This window comes from Onychomys torridus, chromosome 17, assembly GCF_903995425.1.
Source record: "Onychomys torridus chromosome 17, mOncTor1.1, whole genome shotgun sequence".
Classification (NCBI taxonomy): Eukaryota; Metazoa; Chordata; class Mammalia; order Rodentia; family Cricetidae; genus Onychomys; species Onychomys torridus.
The window spans coordinates 56,671,202-56,689,462 of NC_050459.1; the positions used below are offsets into that span (position 1 = coordinate 56,671,202).

Here is an 18,261-nt window from a genome sequence, read left to right on the forward strand (position 1 = left end):
TGTTTTAAATATGCCGATGAAGTCCATCTGAACCAGGTTTTCATTCTCATCTCTTCATGGATCACTGCCTGCATCAATACCTTCAGAGTCTCTCTGCTATCCTTGAACTCATGACCCTCCCACTTCAGCCTCCCTCATGCAGAGGTTCTCACTACCTCCACAGGAGCCACATGTCAGACATCCTGCCTATCAGATATTTACACTATGATTCATAACACTAGCAAAATTACAGTTATGAAGTAGCAACAAAATAATTGTATGGTTGGGGGTCACCTCACCTTGAGGAACTGTATTAAAGGGTCTCAGCGTTAGGAAGGTTGAGAACCGCTGGGCTGTCATAGCCATGTGTCATATGTAGTATCACAGGCATGCGCCACAACACTGGGCTGGCCATGACTTCTTAAAGTAGTGAGAAAGTGTAAATTAATTTAGCTCAAATTATTCTGTAAGCATGCAAAAGTTCAGGCATATTCTTTTTCCCCTCCCCTGAGGAAAAGCTCAGAGGCGTCCGTGACTGGAGACATTTAAAAGCCCTTTTAACAGCAGGCTGCAGCTTTGTTTTCTTTATTCCCTAGATTTATAACATTTATAAAGTCTGCTAAGAAGCAAATTCAGACATGTGGTAGCACATTTTAGCCAGTTAGGAAGAAGGCAGAAAAGACAATATGCTATTTGTACAAAGAGGCTGAACTAGAGAGAGGTCATGGAGAAATACAGGTTTTCCTTTCACCTTCCCTTGAGAATCCAAATGACTGTAAATTCATTTAGCTCAAATTATTCGTCAACTTTGAAACATATGAAACAAAACAGCCAAACTCAAAGTTTAAAAATACCTAACAAAAAACCAACAGTACTACCAAGGGGTGGGGGGGGGGATCAAAATCAAGGAAACTTGAAATAGCCTCATTGCTTATATAATACAGAGAGATTCTTCCTTCTTTGGAGTGAAATCCTCAAATTACTCATTCCCTCACTGTGACTCAAAGTTAACAGCCTTCACCTCAAATAGCTATCACAGTGTTTTAAACGTGTGCAACAGGGGACCGCTGGGGAAGGGAACTCATCCTAGAAGACGGGAGACAGGACAAAGGCCCTCTTCTGTCACCAGCTGGTCCCAAGTACCCTAAAGCGCTGAGAGTCTCCATGAAACACATGACCCCAGAGACGCTTGTCAACTGTCACTCAGCTCTGCTTCCAAACCAGAAGCTTAGAAAAAGGAGTCCGTCTTGCAACAGACTTGATTCTAGGTCTGGTGCAGAAATCAAGCCACAACAGCAAAAATCTGCATTCTATAGTGTTCGGTTCTCACCGTCCATTCTAGAAAAAACCAGTTGCCAAGGTAGCCAGCCTGGTGTCACCAGGTAACCATGGAAGACTTCAATGGAACCGCCCTGAAGTCACCAGTCACCTCCGGTGCACCGCCGCTTTCCTCAGGATGGACTGGACTGGATAAGAAACTTTCAACACAGCACAGACAGGTGAAAGAGAATCAAAGCAGACTACAGAGAAGTCGGACACTCACTCATCTATGCAGCCTTACCCTAGAGTCCCCTAAAAACGACTAGCTACAGAAAGTTCCAAATGTCTTTTCACGACATGGGCTTTCCAGTGGACTACAAAACAAGGATTTTATTAAACCAGGGTACCCCTAAGCTAAAGAAATCCCATCCCCCTCTAAAAGAAAGCTACAGAACTAAGAAGGCCGCCCAATGCGACTCTGAGAATGTACTTCTGTGAGGGCTAAGCAACGCACACAAGGCAAATCATCATGGCAAGGAGTTCCTCTCAAAGGCTGTGACTAATATATTAAAACTGGAGTGTGACAGTTATTAAAAGAAACCGAGAGGTGTTCTCACTCCTCACAGGCAATGTTCCCACAGTAAAAACTGCTACAGACTACAGGAAGGACAGATCTTACTGTTTAGACTCTCCAGCCTGCACATCTTCAGCAATTTCCCTCCATTACAGGTCACAGAAACCTGTAATCCATCTGCTAGGTAGGTATCAAGCATAAGGACCCTCATGCACATCAATAAATCAAAAGCATAACAAAGGAAAACCAAGGTACTTTCTTATTGAAGACAATGTCTCCGGAACCCAAATAGTTTAAATGTACAGAAGAGTCCAGAAGGAGGTGACATATTGCAACCCACTCTCATTTCCTGACACAATGCCAACACATTCCTCCACACTAAAACACACGTTCATTCACGGTTTTGAAGAGGGCATAGTGGGTAAAGTGGCTGCTATGCAAACATACAGACTTGAGTTCAAATCCCCAGAACCCACATAAAACCGGGTACAGTAGGATGTACCCTAACAATACCAACATTCCTACAGCAAGACAGGAGACTCCCTGGAAGCTTGCTGGTCAGCTAACCTGGCACAGTGTTGAACAACAAAGAGACCCTGCCGCTAACAAGGTGGAAGGCAAGAAATGACTCGCAAGGCTGTCCTCTGATCTCTGCATGTGTACCATAACGTGTATGCCCCACCACAGATAAATTAAAAACAACAACAACAACAACAACAACAAAAAACCCTGGATCATTAAGCATATGATCCAATCACCCTTAGTCACAACTCCAAAACACATGGTAGATTTTCAAACATTTTACCTCGTAAGTGAAAGGTCCAAGCCAAGTCTATACAGTCTATAAAGAGAATAGTTCAAAGGACCACCAGGAATATTAGCTTCCTGCAGCTAACATTTTACAATTAGCAGGCATCGTGCCATGACAGCGGTTCTTCAGTCTCCATTCGATATGAGGTAGAACATTTCAGCCTGTCAGAGGCAGAAAATATGGAACCCCTATCTGATTTGTCCCAGTAGAATTGAGAAACTGTTTCTTCAGAGTTTGGTTCTAGGGGCTACTGAGACGGCTCAGCAGTGGAGAACACTTGCTTATTCTCCCAGAAAAAGCAAAGTTTGGTTCTCCACACGCATGTCAAAAAGATGACAAGCACCTGGAAGTCCAGCTCCAGGGGTCACGACCGCTTGAAAAAACACACACACACACACACACACACACACACACACACACACACACACACACACACACGGCATATACTCACACAAACTCAGACATATAAACTAAAAGTTTTAAAAATAGCTGAAAGGACTAAATAAATACAAATGTTGCATTTAAATGTTGACAGGGCACAGCTGCCCAGAATTAAAGGGTGCACATATTCTTTGCTCAACTCATTTCACTTTTGGAAGTCCGCCCTGTGGGATTCTTGCATGCAAATATTAAGATGCCCATTCACTGCAGAAATCCATAAAAGGCGTCATGCACACCCATTACCCTATGAGACAGCACACAAAAGAACAAGCCATTCTGTTGAGTTGAAGAAACAAAAGGTTGCCAAACAAATACAGAATAAACACACTCAAAATTTAAATTCTATGCATGCCTGTCATGTGCTCATGTACTTGAATCAATGCATGGCTGAAGGGATCTGTCTCAAATAGAGAACAGCAGCTGACCTTCTCAGGAAGGAGAAGATGGTTATGTGAGGAATATCCACAGAAAAGAGCCTGTCCTCATCACTGTTCTACTATTGTGAAGAGGCACCAGGACCAGAGTAACTTTAAAAAGGGAGCATGTAATTGGGGCTAGCTTAGAGTTTCAGAGGTTTAGTCCATTACCTCTATGATGAGGATGACATGAAGGCAGACATGGAGCTGGAACAGTAGCTGAAACCTACATCCTCATCCTCAGGCCAAGAGAGAGCCACTGGGTCTGGCTTGAGCTTTTGAAACCTCAAAGCCCACCTCCAGTGACACACTTCCTCCAACAAGACCACACCTCTTAGTACTTCCAATCCTTTCAAATAGTTCCACTCCCTGGAGACTGAGCATTCAAACATATGAGCCTGTGGGAGCCATTCTCATTAAAATCAGGGCTGTTCTGAAAAGAAACTTCCACTTTTTCAGCCACATCCTTCCATGGCACTTAAAACATTTAAACATTTATTTTACATACATAAAACATTTGTTCTCTACAGAAAATAAGATGCCACATCAAATTTTGGCTAAATTCCAGAATTACTGAGAGAGGATACTCAATAAGGAATGAATGAATGTTGGCAGTCAAGAACATCCTTTGTAGACTTTATCCTTCAAAGGAATAAAGAAAAACTGTGGGCTGCGTGAAACAGGAGCCACAAAGACTGTGACAGTGTTGTCACAGAGAGGGAGCCTTACTCAGAGAGATAAAGGATGTGTCTCAGATCTGCGAAGATATAAAAGGGACTGAAATCAGAAACACCATTAAGAAGATGCAGTCATCCCAAATGTCCCCCAGAAAATAAAATTTCAACAATGAATCTTATTACTGCTGGCATGAACTGCATGCAGTGTGGGAATGTGGTTTTTAGATTAGAAAAATAAGTGGCGTGAAGCGTCTGCTCTTACCTGTACATTTTCTTCTGTGACCTGAATTTCTGCGGTGTAAACATAATCAATTAGCATCCTCAGGGTCCAGCCGTCAACCTCTTTTATTCGAACTCTCTTGGCTCGGCTCTCGCTCATCTCACCTAAAACACCAAGGAATGAAGTGAAGTTATCGCGGGACACTACTGTGGCCAATACCAACACCAAGAGAGGCTGATCCATCTTCCTGCCACTCACTCGACTAGGCAGGCAACAGGATTGGCCACTGCTGCAGGCCTCGGCCATTCCCCTGAAAGGTGTCCTGAGCCAAACATAAACTACCTCAGGTTGGCATCTGACCCTGAACAAAGGTGCTCTGCACCCAGCTGCATGAACTGCACGCATCCCCTGATGGATTCCTTTCTGTTATTCTGGTTTGGTTTGGCTTCGTTTGGCTTGGCTTGGTTTGGTTTGGTTTGAGACAGGGTTTCTCTGTATAACGCTGACTGTTCTAAAACTCACTCTGTAGAGCAGGCTGGTCTCAAACTGAGAGATCCACCTGCCTCTGCCTCCCAAATGCTGGGATTATAGGGTGTACCACCACTTGGCTGGGGTTTTATTTTTAAATTTTCTTTCTATGATTTTTATTTTATTTATTTGGTGTGTGTGTGTGTGTGTGTGTGTGAGAGAGAGAGAGAGAGACAGAGAGAGACAGAGAGAGACAGAGACAGAGACAGAGACAGAGAGAGACAGAGAGAGCATCGCACCCTCTGGAGCTGTACGTACTGGCAGTTGTTGGCGCTGTGGCCTGACCTCAGGTCCTTCAGAAGAAACTCATGCAACCTTAACTGCTGAGCCTTCTCTCCAGCCCCCCCAAAATTATGGATTTTTAATCCCATCTATAACAGCAACAATGCTACCATCATTGGCCGATGGCAAAGACCACATGCTGCAAAGGCCTTACTTAGCATCATTCCTTCAAAGGGCACCCAGACACCTGCCCTGGGCCTGGGCCAGATGTAGAGGCTCTGGCTCTTCGTGAGAAGTCACAAGCCTCATGGAGGAGCACAGTGAAAAGCAAATTACACAGACTGCGGAGGTTAGTCAGAGGGTTATTACAGAGGTCATCTAAGCTCAGCTCCCACTTGCCTTCTGCAGTCACCTCACCCTCAAGTCATTTCAAAACCAGCACAAGCCACTACAGTCTGGTGCCCTTTGTGTGAGCAACCAGGCAGCATTTAACAACCTAGGACACAAGGAGACACAAACCATTAAAACGGTGAGGAAAGAAACCCTCAATTAACTAGCCAGGCCTGGTGGGACAGGCGTGTGATCAGCCACTCAGGGGACTGAGGCAAGATCACAAGTCCAAGGCCTGCTGAGTGACAATGAGTTCAAGGCCAGCCTGGGCAAGTTAGTGAGACCCTGTCTCAATAAAAAGTAAAAAAAAGGGCTAGAAGTGTAGCTCAGCTATAGAGTACTTGTCTGGCAAGTGTGACAATCTCGCCTCTATCTCCAGTATTGAGCGAGCCAGACACACACACACACACACACACACACACACACACACACACACACACACATAGAGGGAAGGGAGAAGGGGGTAGGAGGAGGGAGAGGGAGGGAGGGAGAGAGAAAGTGAGAGATCCTGCTATAAACAAAAAGGAGAACACAAGAAAGAACACCGCTGAGCAGAAGAATTTTGTTCTAGAAGTCACTAGGCTTTAGGGGTCAGACTCTGGAAAGCTGCGCCGCCATCCATCACTTCACTAGAGCCCTGCTCTCATGTTAATAAAAACAACAGCACACTCACGATCTCTTGAAAGCTGGCTTCCGTTTCAGACCTAGTGTGCTGCTGGCACCATAAACCACCAGGAAGGCCTATGGGAATCGGTGATTTTACAAGATTCCTTGGCAAACGGAAGCTCTGGGTGGAGGCAGGGCGTTGGGGGTGGGGTGGGTATATAATCTGAAGGCACAGAAGTGTCAAGAGTTAAGACACTGATTCTTACTTATAGTGTGTGTGTGTGTGTGTGTGTGTGTGTGTGTGTGTGTGTGTCTCGAAGCCAGACGACAACCTCCAATACCATTCCTGGGATCCCCAGGTATTTCAGGAATGCTATCACCTTTGAAACAGGGCCTGTCATTGACCTGCAGCTCACCCATTAGACTAAGCAGGCAGGCTACCTACCTTCACCTTTCCAGTACTCGGACTGTAAGCATGTGCCGCCAAGTCTGGTTTTTAAAAATATGTATTTTTATTAATTATTGGAGAATTTCATACAATGGTGCTTTTTAAATGTAATTTATGCATTTATTTTAAATGTATGGGTGTTTGGTCTGTATATAAATAAGTCTTTGCACCAAGACCATGCCTGACGCCACAAGAGGCCAGAAGAGTGATGGATCCCCTAGAACCAGAGTTACAGCCGGTTGGTTGTGAACTGCCATGTGGGTGCTGAGAATTGATCCTGGTCCTCTAGAAGAGCAGCCAGTGCTCTTACCGACTGAGCCATCTCTCCGGCCCTCAATGTATTCTGGATCACATTCACCTCCAACTCTTCCCCTTAACTCTTCCCAGATCCACCCTGACCTCCCTACTCCCAATTTCCTGTCCTCTTTTTTCGTTTCTTTGTTTTTTAACGTAATAACCCATGGTCTCCAGTTTATGCTGCCCATATACTTGTGGGTGTACACAAGGGCACGCCCGTAAAGAAAACTGACTCTCCCTCCTCGGAATTCATGCACAGCCCACGGCTTCTCAGTGAGGGGTGAGGGCCCATGAACCACTTCCCATCGTGTTAGAATGCTGACTGCCTTCGTCTTGTACAGATCTAGTGCAAGCAAGTACAGCTGCCGTGAGTTCCTGGGTGTACTGGTCCTGTTACGCTGTTTTGTTCTGGTCCTCCTTTCCTCTGGTTCTTACAGTCTACACTTTGTTTTTCACATAGGTTAGGGGCGAGCACTTTACCAACAATCTCTCCATTGCCCCTTCCAATCAGATTTTAGAAAATGCCTTCAGCAGTGAATGCCTTGCTTCATCCACAGTGCCCCTGGGATTTGTAAAGCCCTACAGAGCTTGTGGCAATGTACTGTAAAGCCATGTACCTAGTTCCCAGATTTCAGCATGAGTTAGCTTAGATAAAAGCCTTAGACAAAACCAAATCTCTTAATTTATGTATACAACTGAAAAAAAATAGTGCTATGCTAGGCAGTTTTTACTATTATGTTTCTATAGAGGCCTTTGTTAAAATCACATTTTTCCCTGACATGTCATTTTTTTAAAGATTATCTCCCCCAGAAAATTAATCTGCTTCCAACAAAGTCAACCTCCATTATATACTGCTTTTAAAATGTCTTAATCTTTTTTTCAATCTCAATTTACAAATAAAAAAGTAGCAAAAATGAAAAGCTTGCCACCAAATGCATTAATAGATTAAAAATTCCAATCATCAAAACACAGGGAAGGAGGAGAGGCGTGAAAGCAATTCACATCTGATCCTAGGTGTTACTGCCCTTTGCTACATTTATAGACCATATGTTTAAACAGAATGACTTTCTGAGATTCATGTTTGCTAAGGGATTTTATAAGCTATTACAGGCCACCAAGACGGCTCAGTGGGCAAGCTGCTTGCTGGTGACCTGAGCTGGATACCTAGAACCTACATGGAAGAAGAAGGCAACTGATCCCACACACACAGCATATGGGTCCATACGAACATACTCACAGGCAGGTGCACTTCCTGCTCTTACAGATACCTGGGTTCGGTTCCTAGCTCCTACATGGTCGCTCACAGCCATCTGTAACTCCAGCTCCGGAGAATCCAACACCCCCTCCTGGGCCTCCATGGGCACCAGGCATGTATGTGATGTACATACCGATATGCAGGCAAGCACTTACACATAAAATAAGTCAATCTTCAGGAGTGGGGGCAGTGGGGAGGGCTATCTAATGATACTATACAGCTCTCCCTCTATCACTTAAAACTTTGCACACTCTCAATGGACCAAGCTATAGAAGATTAACTTGGGACCTATATTGAAATCCCCACACAGATGCCCGTGCTAACCACCTGAATGACAGCCACCTTGTCCTGCTCTCCCCACCAACGCATCTTCCACTGAAGCCTGCAGAATGAACTAACCTAAATTAGACCTACAGTTCACCTTCCCACCTGTTTACCCTCTCATCACCATAGCACAGGAGCCGTCATCTCTGGGAGACCTCTGCAACACCCCCTACTTTTTTTTTTTCCAATTGTATGTACACGGGTCTATGTAGGTGCGTGCACATAAGCACAGGCGTCCTGGGAGTCTTAGAGGATTTTAGATCCCCTAGAGCAGGAATTACAGACAGTCATGTGTCACCCAACATAGATACTGGGGACTAAAGTCAACAACTATCCGATGCTTACCCTTTCTCTGGTGCTAACTTGACACACAGGACTACTATGTTCAAAATCAGTCCACTGCTCCTTGACCAAGGGTGCAAACCCTTCCATAATCAGCCTCTAATTAACCTCATGTACTCTCTCTCACTTCCAGAACAATTTGTAGTTTTCCACACTGACCAAATAGTTCCTTACCTTGATACCTGAGCTGACACCCCTATTCTGGACTCTGCACCCCTATTTCCCATGCCAATCCCCACACATTCTTCAGGATTTCAGTGGAACCTCTCCAAGACGCATCATCTGCTGGTGGCCCACAGCTGGGTTGGGCTCTCACCGGAGAGACAGCTGGGTACCTCACACATGCCTACTCCGCCATCATCAGCCCTGTCCCTAGTTCTCTTGACCTTCCTAATGGCACAGATGAAGGCCCTCTTAGCCCTCTCCTCCACAACGCCTGATAAAAATCCAACACCAGCTGCATGACTTGATATCTAAATGAGAGAAAAAAAAAGCATGCCAACTAAAAAAGCAAGCATATTTACACAGCATAAACAGGTTTGTGTTTATCTTGGTCATGAGTTCTGCGAAGGACTTCAGTCAACCAACACTTACTAAGCACACACTCACTCTACATGGCAAGCTGGATTAAGTAAATCCATCAGCAAGTAACTCACCTTTTTGATTTTTTAAAAAATGATGTCATCCAAGTTGTCCAACTAAATGTTTCCATCAAGAACCTTCAACCAGTACTCTCTTGCCCCTGCACTAATAGGTAGCTTGATTTATCTGTTCTGGATGAGGTAAATTCAAAGTGAATGGAGGAGGGCTGGAGAGATGGCTCAGAGGTTAGGAGCATACATACACTGGCTTTGCAAAGGACTTGGGATACTGTTCCCAACATCCATGCTGGCAACTGTCTATAACTTCAATTCCACGGGACCCAGTGCTCCATTCTGGCCTCCACGGGCACTGGACTCATGTGCTAAGTCCACATATAAATACATATAACTAAAAACAAAAATAAAACCTATGTGTATGGGACCACCTTTCCTGGATATGTGTAGCTACCACACTGCATAACAGCAGCCTCTCTTTAAAACAAATGGGGACCATCACAGAAAACCACAACTAGACACAATGTGGAAATCAGTGGATCATGGGGAGCCAGGCCCCAACAGATGCATCTGCACCACAACTCCTCCATCTACAGTTCAGGGAGCAGAGCAGAAGAGCCAGAATACCCGGAAGTCTGCTGTGAAAAAGTTTCTCCCAGGAATGGCTGCAGGAACAAAGTCAGAACAACAGCAACACCAATGGGCAGGATAACACGGAAGGGGGATTTCTGTGGGCTCCCAGACAAGAACTAAAGATGAGTGACCCCTTATTGGCTGGTCAATGCACAGTTGCCAGCCCTGAAACATGGGGAGAGTTTGAAACAAAGTACCTGGGAGGGCTGGAGGGAGGAAACAGGGAAAAGAAAGTGACATAACTCTATTTCAATTATAAATATATTTAAAAAATAAATATAAATACAAAAAGAAAAAGGTGACTAGGTTTAGGATAAACCCTATAATCCACTATAGAAAAAGAAGTCCATTGTTCTAATTTCAATTTTATTTATAATTAAAAGAGTACTTGAAAAAGAAAAACATAACACTGAAGCTGACTATACTGGCACCCTAAAAAAAAAAAAATCAATGACAGAAAAGAAATTAAGAGCAAGCTGAAAATCGCATTTAATTGAAGAGTTCCATCACTCTTCAAGTTCTGCTTGACAATAATCATCACTGACTTCTGTTCCCTTAGTTTGGGCTACAAGGATGCTGCCAGCAATGTGACCCCAGAGGCCACACCAGTCACTCACTGCAGTGGTCATGGAACAACACTTCGCCCAGTTCTTCAGGACTCTACGGTAAACATGGTAAATCCATGTACCGACAGCTTTAGTCCCATTAGGATACTGTGTGGCAAAGACTTACTAGCTCCTAAAAGAGCGGAGACAGGAGACAACGTCCCTCCTTCTACAAGAGAAGCTGGTTCCACTCTTGTAGACATCCTGTATCCCGGAGGACCAACCTGGAGGTATTCAGTGATGGTAACAGGGAGAGAGACAGGAGGAAGCAGGTTCCCCATAAAGTTCTCAGGCTGCAGATGAGCTGTGCCCGGTGCCCAGCCTGCGCCTTACTATCTGGCCCAGCTCGAGTGGCATCTTCTGTCACTGGAAGTCTCAGGCATTCTAACTTACGCTCTTTGCCTACAGAATCCTATTTCATTTCTTCATAGCAGCCACGGGCAGCAGAGCGCTCTCTCTAGCAAGTTTATTCACTTCCTAACCTAGCCTCCTCTTCCACTGGAACCAGGAGAACAGGAACTCACCTACTTTATTCATCTCCATGGCCCTCAAGGCCCAGGACAACATCTAGCAATAGAAATAGAAGATGCTCCATTTCTTGATGAATGAAAGTATGACTCAGACAAATAGAGCCATGCATATAACTTTCAACATTCACATTCTTCAATCACTCAACTAATAATCTATGTTTACCTTTTAACATTTTTTTTTGCTAATTTATATTTAATATGGTACAGGAAGTTATCCAAAAGTACATACTCCCGATAGGTGGTGGTGGTGCACACCTTTAATCCCGACACTCAGAAGGCAGAGATGGGCAGATCTCCGTGAGTTTCAGGCCAGTCTAGTCTACAGAGTGAGTTCCAGGACAGCCAAGGCTATACAAAGAAACCCATACAAACAAAAGTATATACTATTCAGTATATACTTAGAATTTAAGAATTTTAACCTGCGGGGCTGAAGAGATGGCTCAGTAGTTAGGAACACTTGCTGTTCTTCCAGAGGGCCTGTGTTCAAGTTCTCACACCAACATCAGGCAGTTCACAACAGCCTGTACCTCTAGCTTTAGGTGGATCCAACTCTCGTGACCTCTGACTTCTGACCTCTGAGGGTAGCTGCATTCAAGTGCAGATAGACAGACAGACAGACAGACAGACACACACACACACACACACACACACACACACACACACACACACTTAAAAACAAATTTTTTTAAAAAGAGAATTTCTAACCTGTATCACCAAATGAAACTAAATGAGTTTGTCAAATAAAAGTGTTTTAAAGACTGCATTTCTAACAAACAGTCTAAAAACACAAGAACCCAATTTGCTGTGTTCTTTCTCAAGTCATAGTTAACCACCTGGCCTGGCTCTAAATAGTCCCGGGCTTCACAAGATAAAAACCTGCAACTACACAGTGGAATTATTTATCACCTTCTTTCTCTATTCAATACTTGAAACTACAAGAAGTAGGAGAATTCTTTTTTATATCATATACTTGGAATGAAATTCTCACCTACAGTTTATAGCAGATTAAAATTAAGGGCCTGGACTGGAGCGGTGGCTCGGTGGGAAGAGTGCTCACTGCTTTTGCACAGGACCAGATTTGGGGGGCCCTAGCACCCATGTCATGGAGTTCACAGTCATCCATAACTCCAGTTCCAGAGGATGTCAGCTGATCTTCTGGCCGCTGCAAGCTCCTACACACATACGGTATACAGAAACTCACACAGGCTCACACACATACCTATACATAAAAACTAAGAAAATGTAAATTCTTTTCCCTCAACACACAGCCTTGCTATGATGGGCTGCCATCTCAAATTCCTAGGCACAGGCTCTCATGCAGCTGGAACTATAGGTCTACGCTACTGTGCATCCTGGTGGGGCGAAGTTAATAAATACGTTTTTGTTACTCTATGGAGAATAAAAAAAAAAAAAAATCTATCAAAGAAAATGTCTATGAATCCTCAGCTACATGGTGAGTTCAAAGCCAGATTGGGCTATGTGAGACATAGTCTCCAAAGAAAGAAGGAGGGAATGGAGGGAGGGAGGGAGGGAGGGAGGGAGGGAGGGAGGGAGGGAGGGAGGTTGGTGAAAAGAGAAAAGAAAGAGGCTGTGAGGAGAAAAAATTACAGAAGGCATCGGAGCTGAGGAGAGGAGATTAGTAGGCATTAGAGGGTGAAAATGATTGTGGTGTGTCAGGTGTATGTATGAAATGTCACAGTGAGACACATTATCTTGTACAATTTATATATACTAATGGATTTTTAAAGGAAGAAAAATGTAGATGTCTAGCCTAAGGTTTGCTCAATCTTCTATTCTAATACAATGACCATGAAACTTACTGCCAGCATTAACTGGGCAGTTTCTCTTGGTTTTTGGTTGGGGTTTAATATTTTTGAGAATTTCATACACAGATACTATATGTGCATCATTTCCACCTCTCTCTCCACACTGTAAACCCTCCTCTGGTCCTCCCATGCCTTCTCAAACCCATGACCACTTCTTTAACTACTGTAAACAGACCACACATATTTAAAAACATTTTGAGGTTTACCTCAAATTCACTAAGTAGCCAATGGACGACCTTGAACTCGGTCTCTCCTGCCTCCCCTACCTTCTGGATGCTGGGGCTACAGGTGTGCACCACCACACCCAGCTAGACTGAGCATTTTATCCTGGCTAAGAGAAGTGCCAAGAAATTCACACATATGACTGCATCCACTCTTTACAAAAATACAGAATGTCAGCAATATTATCCTCTGATCTTCCAGATGGGAAAAGGGAAGCCCAGATTATTCAATTCAATCTCCAAAGACCCAGTGGTCCCCATGAGACTGTGGGGCCCCTGAAGGCTGGCCACACAGAGGGCATAGGTCTTTACCGCAACACTGCCAGGCCAGCATTCCAGAGGAGGACTCTCAGAAGCCAAGACTCTCTCCAGAATGGCATCCGGGATAATAAACACGACACAAGCCAAGAGACCACAGTGAAAGTTGGCACATGCAAATGTGCCCACCCTTACCTCATTAGTATTCACGTTTCACAGCCCTGACTGACAGCGCCCCCCAACACTTCCCTGACTTGGCTCACAACCCATCTGCTGTCTGTCCTTCCTCCATTCCTGATGAGGAATCTGCTCAGGAAGAGCAAAGCAACAGGACTCTGGTCTCCTCCACCGCTGAGACACACAACCTGTGTCCCTCTACCTGGCCCATGTTCACCTGGGAAAACCCGCTGCAATCAGGAAATGCCGTCTCAATGCTGGCCCACCCTCTGGATCACCGGGCAGCACCACGTTCCTACATTTAAACTAAGTTCCTCTCATCACCCCAGCTGCACAATGCCACTGGAGCAGGAAGCACGGTCAAATTATATGTGTCTTTCTTGAAGTAAGGCAAGACGTTAGGCACAGAAGATACTCAAGAGTCTCTAAACTATGAACAACATCCTCCCTCACCCCCCACTGCCCTCACCCCTGGACAGGGTCTCTCTACATAGCTTTGACTATCCTAGAACTTGCCATGTAGTCCAGGCAGAGATCCAATTGCCTCTGCCTGTTGGGATTAAAGGTGTGCACAGCTTTATCTGTTTATCTTCTGACATACCTACCGTGAACTTTCTATTTGGTGTAGCAAGACACTAAGGCTAAACTCAACAATCAGGTAACTTATTTCTTTGTACAGCGTTACATTTAGTTTCCCCTGGTCAGTTTTTGCAGTTTCAGTTACTCATGGTCAACCATGGTCAAGCATATTAAATGGAAAGTTCTACACAAAAAGTTCATTAAGTTTTAAACTAGACACTGTTCTCAGAGGCATCCTGATTTTGTCACACCTAGGGCATGAATTATCTCTCTATTCAGCAAAGCCACACAGTATATGCTGTCCCATCAGTCACTCATGGCTAGATGGAGTATCAGTTAACTAACGTGGTATTGCCAGGCTGTATGTCCAGGTCACTCATATTTTATTGAATAATACCGAAGCACGAAAACAGTGACGCTGGTTATTTTATTGGGGCATGTTTACATTATCCCATTTTACTCTTAACCAGTGTTGTTACTCTCTAATTTGCATAATTTATCAGCTAAGCTTTACAGGCACACATGTATATATAAAAATATTCAGTTTACAGAAGGTTTGGACCTATCCACGATTTTAGGTGACCCCCCCAACACTTCTCCTCCCCTCTCCTTCTCCTCCCCTCCTCTTTTACCTCTGGCTGTGCTGAGGACTGAACCCAGGTCTGTACACACGAGATAAATGCAGTACCCACTGAGCTCCACCCCCAGCTCTATGTTGCTTTTTGTTTTGTTTTTAATGAGGCTTCAAGCATAACTGGCATACATTAGTTCTTTTCCAAAAGAGCTAACAGTATTCTATACGTGTTTATACATGCCAAAGTAAAACCTAAGCTTGTGGATACCTCAGCCTTTTTCTCAGATTTCCAAAATAAGTGATCTTAAGATAACACTTTCGTTTACTATAAATAGTGGGTGAGGCAAATGTGAAAACCATTTGGAAAGATAAAATAGTAAAAATGCCTTTCCTTTAGCATACATACACACACACACACACACACACACACACACACACACACACACACACACCAACCAATAATAATTCAAGGCCCCAAATGCTGCTGTAATGGCAGGAAGGCAGACGGAGGGAATATATGTCAACATAAGCCTGCAGCAGCAAGGCCAAGCACACACGACTAATCACAGTATGGACGTGTTGACTGACGGGAAGAGGGAATTCACAGTGGACTGAGGCACTTCCTTTATGATTCCTCATTTCATAAAACCCAGACGCCGAAAACAGAGGTTAGCACGGAAAAGCCTCGGGTCTGAGTACACATTAAAAACTCCAACATCCCGTACCTGTAAACATGGCGTGGAAGTAAGGGCTGCAGGCCGCCAGCACCACTCTGTGAGCAGGGATTTCCACGTCTTCCGCCACGATCGTGACATCACACAGCAAGTTCTGACTGTTCCCAGGGAGAAAAAGGAAATGTAAATGCCTCCAATGATAAAATTATTCAATATTCTATACAGAACTGTCGCTGTAAAAATAACTAATTTTTTTTTTCAGGTCTTGTTTAGGTTAAGGAAATCTCTTCCCTTCTAACAGAATCCCTAAACATAAGGCCACAGAAAACAGGATGCTAAATAAAAAAAGGGCCACTGTGCCAGGGCCTGTCCTTATTACAGACATCTGTCCAAACTTGATTACTGATTTCTCACCCTACAGGGAGCTGGGCAGAAAGAGCAGCAAGGCTCTTTTAACAAGCTCAGGGAGAACAGGGTCAGCAGAGACACATGAGGAGGAGGACGAGCAACCTGAGCCCACCCACCCCCCACCCACCCACCCACCCCCCCCTCCCCCGCCCCGCCAAATTAAAAAATATACTGGACATGATACGGGGTCCCCATACAATGGTAAAATTATCTTCGATTACACTGGCTGTTTATAAAGCATTTGGGCATGCAAAGCTTAACCTGGACCACCATACAACGTATTAGTCCTCAAGGCCAAACTGTATTACCAGTAACAAAACTGAAAAGCATTTTGTAACCTTAAAACAAACCATTCTTCAGCTACCATAACTATACTAACATTTCTAAAACAGCCACTTTAATACCCTTTACAATGTGTGGTGAGTTGGTTTCAGGTGCTTACATGATACTACATTCTCTGGGTAATTAAAAGAAAAGTTACTAAGCCAGGTGGTGGTGGTGGCGCACGCCTGTGATCCCAGCAATCAGGATGCAGAGGCAGGCGGATCTCTGTGAGTTTGAGGCCAGCCTAGTCTACAAAGTGAATTCCAGGACAGCCAGGGCTTTTACACAGAGAAACACCGTCTCAAAAAAACAAAACAAAACATAAACTAAACAAACAAAAGTTACTGACAGTTATTTGAGAACCTGCAGGAAGGATTCAAAGCCGAACCTATCTTGTTGGCAGTCATCTTGTGAAAGTCAGGAACAGACACATGGTACAGGCATATACCCTATCCACAAATACATGAGCAATCAACTTGTGTCTGAATGAAGTACACAGGTCGCTCTCAATGGCTCTGCCTCTTACCTTCAAGGGGAGCCTACTGTTAATTTCCTGTTGGCTCACAAGCGGCACGTTCTTAGAAGCTTAAGCAAATCCTTGCCATTCTCCACTTGCTTATGAACTAGTTCCTGCGGGCTCACGCCAAAACTACTTGGGAAGTGTGCTGTGCCTTATTCTCTCTTTAGTTTAGGAGAAACTATGAGGAAAAAAAGCAACCCAGCTCCAGATATGTCAGCATTCCACGACCTAATACTTGACGAGCCTGCTTCGACATTTAGACTAAAGGGTGGCTTGTGGGTGGCGCTGACCTAAGGGCTCATGATACCAAAGGAGGCATCAGGAAGTTCCCATATGAGAGTCATCCAAGGCACTCATTTGGAATTCCCCCCACCAGGTAGACAAGGACAAAATCTACCACCAGCACAGACAATTAAAAACACTCTATATTCTGACTGCCAGTGCTCACAGGTAAACCAGCAGGAAAAGAGCAGAGGCCCTAGGAAGACCTTCTCCTGCACGGTCCATCATTTCAGTCAGCGAGGTAGCTGGCATTCAGATTCCCCAAAACATACAGTTGAGGAAACCAAGGTTAAAAGTGAATAGCCCAGGCTAGGGATGTAGCTCAAGGATAAAGGACTACAAATATGTATGAGAGCTAGGGTCCATCCTCAGCACCAAAGACACACAGGCCTACAGCCTTCCTCCCCATCCCAGCCCCCAGAACTGACATCAATATTCAAACCCACAGAGGCTGAGTCCAGCACCTCCTCTCCACCACACAATCACCTAACTAGAGTACTTACAAGAATTCTTAAAGCTTGAACAAAACAAACTGGTCTTGAACTCTTATATAGCCCAGGCTGGAACCAAAATCACTCTATAGCCCGGGCTAGCCTTGAACTCTTAATGATCCTGCTTTGGATTCCCAAGTGCAAGGTTACAGATGTACATCACCACACCCTAGTCGAGAAGTTATTAAGTGTTACATATAGCTGATAAAAAGCTCAACTGGACCATCTCTACAAATATTTACAAGAAAATCAAAGAGTATACACTCACTCAGCAAAGTACTTCAAGACCATCTCTGCCCTGAAGGCAACCAGTGAAAGAACAGGCTTTACCAGAGTGGATACCACAAGGATACCACGGGAAGCTGAGCATGGTGGCTTACACCTATAATCCCAACACTCGAGAAGGTGAGGCAGGAGGATGACAAGTTCCAGACCAGCCTCTTGGGCAATACAGTGAGCCTGCCTATAAATAAACAAGAGTGAGCTCCATCAGAGAGGAGCAAGTCAATCCTAACATAAAAACACTATGAGTTGTAGAAAGATTACCCTCCGCAAAGGACGGTGGGGAACTGAGGCCCAAGAATGGGCAGAAGGATGGGTATGAGTGAGGAGGGTGTGGGGGGTGAGGAGGGTGTGTCAGCAGGGTGACCCAGTCTCCTCATAATGGGGCCAACCTGGCTTTTCTACAGTGGGCAGGGAATCTGGACTTCAGTTAAACCCAGGCCAAGGGCATCCTGTTTTCCTTGTGTCAGCAATCTCTCCTACTGCTCTCC

The 18,261-nt window shown here is 44.5% G+C and overlaps 1 protein-coding gene across 2 annotated transcripts in view; it reads right to left on the minus strand.

Annotated features, from left to right (window-relative positions):
* Klhl2 (kelch like family member 2) overlaps positions 1 to 18,261 on the minus strand; it is a 110,950-nt gene that overhangs the window by 67,873 nt on the left and 24,816 nt on the right. For both annotated transcript variants that reach the window (XM_036209381.1, XM_036209380.1), the window contains exons 3-4: positions 15,515 to 15,621; positions 4,421 to 4,542 (exon numbers count right to left, since the gene is read on the minus strand). In XM_036209381.1, the coding sequence (XP_036065274.1) occupies positions 4,421 to 4,542; positions 15,515 to 15,621 (229 nt within the window). The remainder of the gene's footprint in view (positions 1 to 4,420; positions 4,543 to 15,514; positions 15,622 to 18,261) is intronic.